The 13278-nt window shown below is 44.6% G+C and overlaps 1 protein-coding gene across 1 annotated transcript in view; it reads right to left on the minus strand.

Annotated features, from left to right (window-relative positions):
- Window positions 1–3241: 3241 nt before the first annotated feature.
- The window catches only part of MCHR2 (melanin concentrating hormone receptor 2), a 517075-nt gene continuing 507038 nt past the window's right edge, over window positions 3242–13278 (minus strand). The window contains exon 8 of the mRNA XM_044291586.1: window positions 3242–3652. Coding sequence (XP_044147521.1) covers window positions 3328–3652 — 325 coding nt within the window. The 3' untranslated portion in view covers window positions 3242–3327. The remainder of the gene's footprint in view (window positions 3653–13278) is intronic.

Raw genomic sequence — 13278 nt, forward strand, 5'->3', positions numbered from 1 at the left:
CCACATGATGCAGTTCAGCAATTCTCTTGGCTGAGATAGCGCTATTGATGAGCTGGATGATGCCGTTACTCTTTTCTTGGGAAATCTTCTTCATGGCTGCTCTTGGATTCAAATCAGCGACCTTTCACTTGGGAATCAACCTAATAACACACTTAGTGAATGTGGGAACAGGTTGTAATTTGTAGTATACAATAAGAAAAATATTGTTTCACTACCAGGAGCAAAACAATAACAATACAGTTACATGACAAGAATCTGCATAACTAATCATATGATAAATAGTTGCAAGTCCAATTTATTTATGAGATAGCCAAGATGATTTTCTATAAAATGATGGTAGTCTAACGTTCTAAGGGTACTTTCACACTAGCGGTTTTCTTTTCCGGCATAGAGTTCCATCCTAGGGGCTCTATACCAGAAAATAACTGATCAGTTTTATCCCCATGCATTCTGAATGGAGAGCAATCTGTTCAGGATGCATCAGGATGTCTTCAGTTCAGTCTTTTTGACTGTTCAGGATGGAGATAATACCGCAGCAAGTAGAGGTATGACAAAAAGGACAGATGGATCTGTTCTTGAAATGCATTTGTGAGACGGATTTGCATCCGGATACGTCTACAAATGCTGTCCGTTTGCATGCAGATTGCCGGATCCGGCAGGCAGTTCCAGCGACAAGTGTGAAAGTACCCTAAGCTGTAGTGGATGGTGAAATATGGAGCCTGAAAGTTCTAAAGTTGCTACCATTTTGCTCATCAGTGTATGTAAAACAGACCTTGTGTTACTGATTATTTGTTTTTGTTTTAAATTATATGATGAAATAACAGCTTCCTAGTGTATTTCAGTTTATATTTTATCATGTATCCAATGTGAATAAAGGAGTAGATACCATACTTATACAAATATTAACCTTTCTGAATAATGCAAAAGGATGGTCATTTTTGATAATACCGCATCATACAGAATTCAACAGATATTTACTTTAGCAAACATGTTTCAGCAGAACAGCAGAACATTTCTCAAACATTATACACTCCATACATGAACACCATTTTAGTTTGTGTTGCATTACTTACTTTGTTCTGATCTAAATAAAAATCTATATTAGGGTACTTGCACACAGGGTCAGATTTCAATACAGAAATTTTGTGTGATTTTCTGTGCATTTCCGCACCAGAAACCACACCAAAACCACATGTGTTACTTGTGATTTTGGTGCAGATTTGATGTGGTTCTGCAGCGGATCTCATCCTTGCATTGCAACTTGCAAAGAGTAAAATCTGCACACAAATCTCATAAGCAATTGATATGCATTTTAGATTAAATGTATTTATAATTAGTGATGAGCGGCAGGGGCTATATTCAAATTCGCGATATTTCAAATATTTGGGCGAATATTCGTCATATATTCGCAAATTCAAGATAATTTTCTTGATTGCGAAAAATCGGCAATGTAATATTTGCGTAATGTGTGCGAAATACAAGTGTGGGTCACTTATACGACATTTTCCAAGCTGCTAGAAGTTTCCTGAGACTGGAGAAAATGGTTGGCACGGCAGAACATAAAAAATAGCTTTATATGCAGTTAGAGTGTGCCAATATATTCGCGATTGCGTTAATCGGTACTAATGATGCAAATATTTTGGCGCAACACATGAAAATTCACATTTTAGCAGGTCTGCATGTATGTATGGATGGCAGAACCTATCACACTACCTAACACCCTTCACTGTAACAGCTACACTATATCACTATCTAACCTACACTGACTATCTCCCACTAACTATCTGTATTATTTATATAAGCTATCTAACTATCTATCTAATGTAGTGTGGAAAGCACAGAACACAGCAATGACACTGCTGTCTCCCTCAAAACTGTAGAAAATGGCTGCTGAAAAGGTTACTGGAAGGGAGGTTACTGATGAAAAAAATCTAGAATATTCGAAATTACGAATATATATCACTATATTCTAAATGTTCTCGGATTATCGAAGTGCCGATATTCGCGATTAATATTCAAAATTTGAATATTCGCGCCCAACACTATTTATAATCTGAAATTGCTTGTTAACATATCTTTGACACATCCAACATATGTGTGTGCATGCGTATATTTTTTTCTTTAAAGTGATTCTGTCACCTCCCCTAACCCAAAATCGGATTTTAAAGCAGTCATGCAGCACAGCTTACCTTGAATAGGCTGTGCTCTTCTATCTTGTAATCCGTCCTGTAGTTTATGTGCGATCAGTCAGCAGGGAAGAGCGAGCATCGGACGTCACTGGGCTCAGCGCATGCCCAGTGACGAGGATGAAGCTCCTGCCCTCAGTCTCCTGCAGATCGCACTGGCGCAGCCCTCAGTGGGTACTGCGCCTGTGCGAGAGTTCGTTCGGCCGTGAGGGAGGGGGAGGAGAGAGAGGAGAGGCTGTGGCAGGCTGGGGGCGGTTAGACAGTCGCAAGGACGGCCGGCTGGGCACTGTAAGAGGGGCGTTACTGGGCTCTCTAAGAGGAACAAAACGCCCCCCTGGGCACATTCAGGGCTAATTTGCATAACCATAAAAGTCGATTTTCACATACACTACTGGACGGATTACAAGATAGAAGAGCACAGCCTATTCAAGGTAAGCTGTGCTGCATGACTGCTTTAAAATCCGATTTTGGGTTAGAGGAGGTGACAGAATCCCTTTAAGTGCTAAATTGTGCTATGTAAGGAAAGAATAAACTAGGATTTGCAAAGAGTGGTCCTGACAGGTTTATTATAGTAAATAATTATATTCCACATTAAATTACCATTCTAGAGCACATATTCTTTTGTGTTGTGCCATTCTTATTTTTTTCTTCCAGAAGTTTATGAATGATTTGTAACTGGATGTGTGTCCCTGCACAGTCTGACACTATCCAATCAGTGCTGTCAGGGGTAGACTTTGCAGGGATGCACTCCAAACTTATAACACCCAGTTGGAAATTCATTCCTAAAAACTTTTTGCAGGAATAACAAAGAAATTTCACAATATAGAGTTATATGAAAATATGTACCAGATGTGTTATTACATGGGAAATTCAAAACAAACGTGTCATGGTTGGTGACATCTCTTCTTTAAAGGGGCCTACCAATCTGCTTCCTTTGGCCCCCATGCCCATTGAACTGGAAGTGATGATGTGTAAGGACATGAGTGGGGTGCTAGAAGGCTAGAACAGTGGGACTTTCAAAAGGTGAGTGTCACCCCCCCCCTCCCCCCACCGCTGTAAATTGTCATTTTGGTTGGACATGTCCTTTAACAAATAATATAATAATAAATACATTCAATACAATGTACTTCAATAATAACACCTAAAAGCTTGATTTCAAAGTATTATCAAAATTGTTCAGCTCCCGTTCTGAGATTTTCATTTTCGTTTTTGTGCATTCAGAAAGTCTTTTTCGGAAGTTTCCACTAAGAAGTACATACAAAAAAGGATTAATACCACTGCTGGCATAGCTGAGGCAGATCGAGCAATAGTAGCTCACATAAAAAATGATTGTGGGCTGAGAGATCTGAAGGTTTACAATCTGAATAACATGGTAGGGTGCTGCGCTGACAATGAAAACTCCCACCAGTACGAGCACCATCTTGGTCAGTCGTAGGACTCTTTGTCTGGGTAAGCTGTTGTTGTAGCTGAAAAATATAAACAGTAAATTACATTAGTACAAAATATCATTAAGGTTAATTACACATTTAGCCTTATTCCATATTAATAACCTTAACCATATCCATCTTTTTTTGCCTGTCGTGTATCTATAGGGTGTAAAGAGGTAGCAGTCTCACTGAGTCCCTGGTACATAAGAAGTAGAGATGAATAAATTTGTTTCAGGTACAACTCTAACAAATCGATCGGCAGATACGATTTAGGTATGGCTAAATTGATCAAAAGTGCTCAGGTTGCCATGAAAAGTCATGACTGACACCCTGAGGTTTTCTAGGACTATATCCAACTCCTGTCAAACTCTTTGACAAGTAATGGCTATTAGTGTTGATGACGAATATTCGAATTATTAATTTTTATCGCGAATATAGGTAATTCAAAAATTCACTAATATTAAGAATATAGTGATATATATTCATCATTTCGAAATTTCGAGATTTTTCATTGTGAATTTTTGTAATGCCAATTTTTATCGTAAATTTTTCAATTGCCGAGTAAAAACAGGATTCCTCCCTGCTTCTTGCTTGTGGGCCAATGACTCATTGGCCCACAAGCAAGAAGCAGGAAGGAATCATGACTTTAAATGGGAAAAATTATGAATATTCTAAAAAACGAATATATAGCACTATATCGAATATATTCATTTTTTTGAATATTCGTAATATTCTAAAACAAGAATATAGCAATATAGCGAATATTCGGAAAAAAACTAATATAGAGCAATTTAGCTAATATAGTGCTATAATCTTCTTTGTCTAATAGTTGTAATTTTTTTCTCATCTGAAGTTCAGATTGGAAAAAAAATTCAACTATTGAAAAAAAAAGAATATAGCACTATATTAGCTAAATTGCTTTATATTTTTTTTCCTCGAATATTTGCTATATTGCTATATATTCTTGTTTTAGAATATTACGAATATTCGAAAAAGCTAATATATTTGTTTTTTCGAATATTTGTAATATTCTAAAACAAGAATATATAGCAATAAAGTGAATATTCAAAAAAACAAAAACAAATATAGAGCAATTTAGCTAATATAGTGCTATAATCTTCTTTGTCTAATAATTGTCATTTTTTTTCTCATCTGAAGTTCAGATTGGAAAAAATTTCAACTATAAAAAAAAAAAAGATTATAGCACTATATTAGCTAAATTGCTGTACATTAGTTTTTTTTGAATATTCGCTGTATTGCTATATATTCTTGATTTACGAATATTCAAAAACAAATATATTCGATATAGTGCTATGACTCATTGGCCCACAAGCAAGAAGCAGGGAGGAATCATATTTTGCTCGGCAATTGAAAAATTTGCGATAAAAATTAGCATTACGAAAAATTGCATTACGCAGATTATGCAATCATTACCTTGTCGATTTTTCGAGTAAAAAAATCGTAGAATATAATGAATATTCGAATTCCCGAATATTCGCTGAATATTCTACAAAATATTTGTGAAATATTGAGAATTCGAATATGACCCCTGCCGCTCATCACTAATGGCTATATATGGCTATAGTATTAAAATTCAGCTAGAATGAGACTGGCACTCTAACATATAGAAGTCACATGGAATTGGTAATAGTACTTGTATTTAATTGTATCACACAAAATAAACAAAAAATTAAAATAACCCTAAAATTGTTTTAGGACATAAATATTATACATAAAAAATATACTTCATATAAAATAACCGACAAAAAGTGTGTATGATGAGTCCCAGACCAGCTGCTCAGATAAAGTAGCGTATTACAGTGTTAGAGTCCATATTTTTATTCGTTGGTCGCTCAATTCAATATAATCCAGTTTGTTCACATAATTTCATAAATACGGTGCTGATATGGTAAGTTCATATATGCAGGTGCAAACAGTTCTTTTCGTATGTGTGCTAATGATTCAGGGGGATTGTTGGATGAAAATTATTATTGTGGACACTGTGTAGTCGATCACAGTAGAGTAGATCATGCCCGTTTCTCATGAATTATCTACATGGTAAAAATGTTCAGATTGGGAGTTTTATAGAATTGAAAATGAATAATACTCACAGTTCCGAGGGTTTGCCCGCTGTGGCGTCCTACGTCAGTGGGCTTACCTGGACATGTGAGCGATTCCAGTCAGTCCAGTAATGAATCTCGGCGTCTCATGCTGTGCTCGAAGGTTGACGTGTCACGTGATCCGCGCTACACCTCACAGGAAAAAGTTTGTATGCAACGTTCGCATGGATCTGATTTCAATAAAGTTTTGTTCCGTGATTTATGTTCTATTCTGAATAAAATATTAGAAGTTGGCACCTCCACATCATTGCATTCAGTTTTTATTCACGATTTGTATAGTGTCCCAACCTTTTTGGAATCCGGTTTGTACTTTCCGATATATTTCCTCATTCATCGTAGTTTTGGGCATTGAATGTAGTATGACGATACCAGATGTGTTTAGAGGAATGCTTTCCCTTTTTCATTCAATGACCATAACTCAGATTTTTTATATCCTTATCTGGCTAGTGTCAATATATGGTCTGAATTTTTTATATCCATTTGTATGATTGTTGGTGTAATTGCGTTTTCAATGCAGTATTCATGCGTTTTTTTTGGTTCACATGCGTTTTTTGTCTATCTTTGCAAAATTGTCTTTTGAATCTAGAAAATGTATTGCAATATAACAGAAGTGAGTATATTAGATCATTAATATAAATAAGTATACTGGATTAGTGCTTGGTATACAAAGATGGGTGATCAACCCTGGTATTAGATATAATGTAAAAATAGGGAATTAAGACGTTAAAAAATAATTTTACAGTACCATTTTATGAATATATCTTCAAATCATTTATTATTTTTCGTATCTACAAGAATAAACTGGTTGCGAAATAAAAAAATTGGTAAAAAAAATCTTAAATATGTATAATTTAAATATATTTTTTTTTGGACTGTGTGATCTTCTGAGTGAAAAATATTTATTTTTTGATGAACAGGGGGGATAGGTAACTTCTATCTGGAGTGTAGGGGCAGGGGTCCACCACCAAGGAGAGATCGCAGTGCTGATAGACAGCCTGACATGCGATCTCCCATCAGTGGGGGGGCCCCTTTCCCAAGCTCTATGTATCGTACCTAAATTCTCATAGGAACCCAAAGATTTCTAATTTTGCATTTAATCCCGCTGGTAGGAGGCTTCCGAAATCGTAGATACGTCTCGATTCTGCTCTAGACATTTTCTCAATATGATTTCCTCCCCTCCAATGTTTTTCAATTTTTTTCCAATGCCGTGAAGGTTAAGCCTTTATGGTTTTTGTTATGAAACTCCTTAAAGTGTTTGTATAAAGAATTATTTTCGTATCCATTTTTTATATTGGTTAGGTGTTCCGATATCCTGACCTTTAAGGGTCTCTTGGTTCTCCCAATATATTGTCTTTGACACGGACACTGTACCAAATAGACCATACTTGAGGAATTACATGTCAAAAAGTATTTACTTACTGTAGAGCGAGAGAGAGTTACGGTGTGTAAGAGACCATATTTGTTCTTTTTAGAAACTGAGTACTTCTACACACTACACATGTTCCGCACCTGTAGAACCCATTTGGATTTAACCAGTTATGTATTGGGGGTAGCTTCTTATGTCTATGCTTTATCGAAGGGGCCACTTTCAAACCTAGGTTTGGTACCCTAGTGTAGGTAGTGAGTGGTGAGGTGGGTATTAGAGGGCCTATGGTTTTGTCCTGTAGGATGTGGTGCCAATGTTGTCCAATGATCCGTTCAATTTGTTTAAATTGTACATTATAGGGTAGGATCATTCTGAAGTCTGATTCCTTTTTCATTTCTTGTACAGGTTTTGGACTAAAAATGTATTCTCTTACCATATTTCTGACTTTAAGTACTTTGTCAATGACTTTTTCAGGGTATTCCTTTGTTCTAAATTATGTGTACATCCTAACAGCCTCCTCTTCGAATTTAGTTTTGTCAGTACATGTCAGGAAGCAGGGGGTGTTACCCCTACTCTGGGACCACGGGCACGGCGCAGGGCACGGGTTCCCCTTCGGCTCGGTAGAACACCTGGTGCCCGAGGTGCGGATGCACGGCGTGTGCGCAGTACACAGGCTGCTCGCACATTTCCGGGTGCATAGAGTTCCTGCATTATCCGGCTGTCAGGTGTGAGCCTTGCTGAGGGAGATTCCCAGTACACACCTTCCACCTTCCTCGCCTGCCATTGGTTCCTGGGGAGGGTGGTTCCTACCTTCCCTGGCTATAAAGACCTGGCCTGAGCTCTGGTTCATTGCTGAGTTATTCCACCTTATGGTGAACACCTAGCCTCCCTGCAGATCCTTCTATTGCCTGTTGTTTCTTTGTATCCTTCCCGGCTACTGACCCCTGGACTGTCTTCCGCCTTGAACCTTCGCTGCCTGCCTCGACCCGGATTGGACATTGACTACCCCTCTTGGATTATCCCTAAACTTGTACCGCATTCTGGGCTGTCAGCTGCTTACTGTCAGTGGGTTCCTCATCCCACTACTGGCTCCCTGGGAGGTTCTGACATAATAACTCAGCCTTCACCATGGAACCCGCAAAAGCAGTGGATCCCATGACGGCCATGACCCAGCAACTTAACCTCATGACGCAGGCCTTTCAGGAGATGCAAGCGAGTCATGAGCACCTGCTGCAGAGGGTTGCCACACAGGAGCAGCGCATCGCAGAGCGCACTGCGCTACCACCCTCGCCTCCCCCTACGCCGGCGCGCACCCTGGAAGTGGTCTCTAGCGAGCCGTCAGTCAGCCTCCCTGAGCGGTTTTCAGGAGATCGGAGGAAGTACCGCTCCTTCATCATCTCCTGCGAGCTGTTGTTTTCCCTGAAGCCACGTACATATGCCACGGACTTCGTCAAGGTACGCACGGCAATTTCCTTGCTCTCAGGGCCTCCCCAGACCTGGGCGCACCAACTCCTACTAGCCGATGACCCAGTGCTGGCATCTTGGAAGTCCTTTGCCGCAGCTATGCAAAGACTTTATGATGACCCCCTGCGTTCTTCAACCGCCAGGGGTACCTTGCGCACCCTCCGCCAGGGCAGACGTCCAGTGGAGGATTACATCATGGAATTCCGTGAGGTAGCCCCGGATACGGGCTTGAACGAGGTGGCCTTGATTGACCAATTCCGCATCGGTTTGTCCGAGCAGCTCAAGGATGAGCTCGCCCGCATTGGGGTGCCGGGCTCCTTGGGGGGCCTGATGGACTCAGTAACCCACCTGGATCGCCGCTTCCGGGAAAGACGACAGGAGCGACAACAGACCCCGCCTCTAACAGAGCGCCGGTCGGAACCCTTAAGGCTTCCTGTTCCTGTGGCAGCAGACGGTAACCAGGAGGAGCCCATGCAGATCGGGGCTGTTCGGGGTCCCCTGTCCACGGTGGAGAGAACCAGGAGAAGAACCTTGCATCTGTGTTTATATTGCGCAAAACCGGGCCATTTCCTGAAGGACTGTCCCATCAAACCTCCCGAAGGTAGGCCGGAGACACCCACGGTATGCATTAACCTACCTATGTATAACAACTCGTCTCATCTCACCATCCCTGTTTCCCTGCAGCTGGGCAACAACAATATTGATCTCTCTGCCATCATTGATTCGGGCGCAAGCAGCTGTTTTATGGACAAGGATCTGGCTTCCCAACTAGGCATCCCGTTGCGCCCTAAGAAGAACCCATCCCAGCTGCATCTGGTGGATGGCAGCACCCTAAAGACGGGACCTATCGCCATGGAATCACATCCCTTGTTCCTCCGCATCGGCCTTTACCATTCTGAGAAGATCGTGTGGGACATCGTGCCTTCCCCCTTGTTTCCAGTCATTTTAGGCATCCCCTGGCTTAGGAGACACAACCCCACGATTAACTGGACCTCTGGCTCCATCACCTTCACGCCCCCCTCCAGTTCTCCTGTTCACGCGTCTCCGGCTCCAAGCCCTCCTGCGGTTCTGGGCACCGTTGAACACAGACTACCTGACAAATATCGGGACTATGCAGACGTTTTTGAAAAAAAAAGAGCAGACGCCTTGCCGCCACACAGGCCTTATGATTGCCCCATTGACCTGCTCCCTGGAGCCCCACTGCCGTACGGGCGCTTGTACAATCTGTCCGAACCCGAGACCAGGGCCCTGAAGGACTACATAGAGGAGAGCCTAGCGAAGGGGTTCATCCGTCCCTCGACCTCTCCAGTTGGGGCCGGCATCTTCTTTGTGGGGAAAAAAGATGGGGGTCTCCGGCCCTGTGTCGATTACCGGGCCCTGAACGACATCACCAAGAAAAACCGGTACCCACTTCCTCTCATTCCCGACTTGCTGGACAGAGTCAAGGATGCCCGTTTCTTCACCAAGATCGACCTCCGTGGGGCCTACAATCTGATTCGTGTCAGGGAGGGGGATGAGTGGAAGACAGCATTCCGCTCACGGTTTGGGCACTACGAGTACCTTGTCATGCCCTTTGGGCTCTGTAACGCCCCTGCCACATTTCAGTGCTTCATCAATGACGTCTTCCGTGACCTGTTGGATACCCATGTTGTGGTATATCTGGACGATATCCTTGTCTTCTCCAGATCACTGCCACAACACGAACGGCATGTCAAATCGGTGCTCCAGCGTCTGCGGACCCACAGTCTCTATGGCAAGCTTGAAAAAAGCACCTTCGAAGTCTCGTCCATTGAGTTCCTGGGCTACATCCTATCCCCAGGTCGAGTGGAGATGGACCCCAGGAAGATCCAGGCCGTCCAGAATTGGCCTGTCCCCCGCAATCGGCGGATGGTGCAGCAGTTCATTGGTTTTGCCAATTTTTACCGCCGATTCATTCGGAACTTTTCAGCGATCTGCGCTCCCATCACTGCTCTGACCAGGAGCAACACCCTGTTTGAATGGACCCCGAAGGTCCAACAGGCATTCCAGCACCTTAAGAGGCTGTTCACACAGGCACCTATACTGGTACAACCGGACGCCTCTTGCCCGTTTTTTCTGGAGACCGATGCCTCCGAGGGGGCTATCGGGGCTGTTCTCTCCCAGGTCCAAGGGGAGAAGCAGCTTCTCCATCCCGTTGCCTTTTATTCCCGCAAACTCACCGGGGCCGAACGCAACTATGATGTGGGTGAGAGGGAGCTGCTCGCCATCAAGGACGCCCTGGAGGAATGGAGACATTTGCTGGAAGGAGCCGAAAACCCTGTGGTGGTGTACACCGACCATCGCAACCTCGAATATCTCCGCAGTGCCAAGCGACTGCGTCCTCGACAAGCCAGGTGGGCTCTCTTTTTCTCCCGTTTTCGCCTCCAGATTACCTATCGACCGGGATCCAAGAACGGCAAGGCTGATGCCTTGTCCCGTATGTGCTCCTCCGAGGCCGATCCTGCACCTCCGGAACCGATCCTGCCAGCCGCATACTTTCTAGCCATCCAACACTCCTTGATCGAGAGGATCCGACGGGCCAGCATGCCAGCTCCAGAGGAGGCAGCCCATCTGCCAATGAAGCAGGGGCTTTGTTACCACCAACAGTGGATCTACGTCCCAGTCTCCCAGCGACTGCCTGTACTACAGCATCACCATGACCACCCCACAGCAGGCCACCGAGGTAGGCGCAACACCATGGAATGCATCCTAAGTCAGTTTTGGTGGCCCTCTTTGGCAGCCGACGTACGCTCCTTCATAGAGTCTTGTTCCGTGTGTGCACTCTACAAACGTCCCACCTCAAAACCTGTTGGGTTATTACAGCCTCTGCCAGTGCCAACCCTTCCATGGCGCAACATAGCCATGGATTTCATTGTGGACTTACCGCCTTCACAAGCCTGTACCACCATCATGGTGGTGGTGGACAGATGTACCAAGATGTCCCACTTCATTCCGACCTCCGGTCTCCCGACGGCCCAAAAAACCTCAGAGTTGTTCCTCCAACACGTGTTCCGGTTGCACGGGCTCCCTGATTCCATCGTCTCAGACCGGGGCTCACAATTCACCTCCCGCTTTTGGACCCAGTTTTGCCGTAGCCTTCATATCACTCGCAGCCTGTCTTCTGCCTATCACCCCCAGTCCAATGGGCAGACCGAAAGGACCAACCAAACTCTCGAACAGTTCCTTCGCTGTTACACATCCCATCTACAAGACGACTGGGTGAGCCATCTCCCCTTTGCGGAATTTTCCTTCAACAATCAGCTTCATTCCTCCACCGGGCTCTCACCATTCTATGCCAACTATGGCTATCATCCCGCAACTCTCCCGGATCTCCCCCTTGATGTCCCAGTGCCTGAAGTGGCTCAACGGCTCCGGCTCCTACGAGAACTGAGGCGGACCCTAACGCAACAACTCCAGGCCGCTCAGCAGCGGCACAAGATGCAGGCAGACCGTAGACGCACAGAATTCCCCAGGTACAAAGACGGGGACAAGGTGTGGCTTTCCACACAGCACCTCAAGCTGTCCTGTCCCTCCCGAAAACTGGGACCCCGTTACCTTGGTCCCTTTGAGATCGTGAGTATGGTCAACAACGTTGCAGCCAAGCTCCAGTTGCCTACTTCCCTGGGAATCCACCCGGTATTCCACGTGTCCTTGTTGAAACCACACCGTGCCAACCCATTCCCGGACCGGGCACCTGCTCCACCACCTCCCATCCAGGTGAATAACGATGATGAGTATGAAGTCCAGGAGATCCTGGACTCCCGCCGCCGGCGTGGGGTCCTGGAGTATCTCATCCACTGGAAGGGGTACGGTCCCGAGGAGCGTTCCTGGGAGCCCTTGGGGAATGTCCATGCGGCCGCCAAGGTGCGGGCGTTCCATCGGGCTCACCCCGAGAGGCCTTCCCAGGGTCGCGTCCGGAGACCGCTCCTTGGTGGGGGGCTCTGTCAGGAAGCAGGGGGTGTTACCCCTACTCTGGGACCACGGGCACGGCGCAGGGCACGGGTTCCCCTTCGGCTCGGTAGAACACCTGGTGCCCGAGGTGCGGGTGCACGGCGTGTGCGCAGTACACAGGCTGCTCGCACATTTCCGGGTGCATAGAGTTCCTGCATTATCCGGCTGTCAGGTGTGAGCCTTGCTGAGGGAGATTCCCAGTACACACCTTCCACCTTCCTCGCCTGCCATTGGTTCCTGGGGAGGGTGGTTCCTACCTTCCCTGGCTATAAAGACCTGGCCTGAGCTCTGGTTCATTGCTGAGTTATTCCACCTTATGGTGAACACCTAGCCTCCCTGCAGATCCTTCTATTGCCTGTTGTTTCTTTGTATCCTTCCCGGCTACTGACCCCTGGACTGTCTTCCGCCTTGAACCTTCGCTGCCTGCCTCGACCCGGATTGGACATTGACTACCCCTCTTGGATTATCCCTAAACTTGTACCGCATTCTGGGCTGTCAGCTGCTTACTGCCAGTGGGTTCCTCATCCCACTACTGGCTCCCTGGGAGGTTCTGACAGTACAGTTCCTTCTAATTTGCCTGAATTGTCCAAAGGGGATATTGATTAGCCAGTTCGGCAAATGACAGCTCGGAAAATAGAATGAAGCTGTTCTTTGCCGTTGGCTTCTGGTAAGTGTTACATATGTATTTATTCTTTTTGTAGTTATTTGTAAATCATAAAATGTGGTTTCTTTGTTATCGATATTGG

The sequence above is a fragment of the Bufo gargarizans genome, chromosome 4, assembly GCF_014858855.1.
Source record: "Bufo gargarizans isolate SCDJY-AF-19 chromosome 4, ASM1485885v1, whole genome shotgun sequence".
NCBI lineage: Eukaryota > Metazoa > Chordata > Amphibia > Anura > Bufonidae > Bufo > Bufo gargarizans.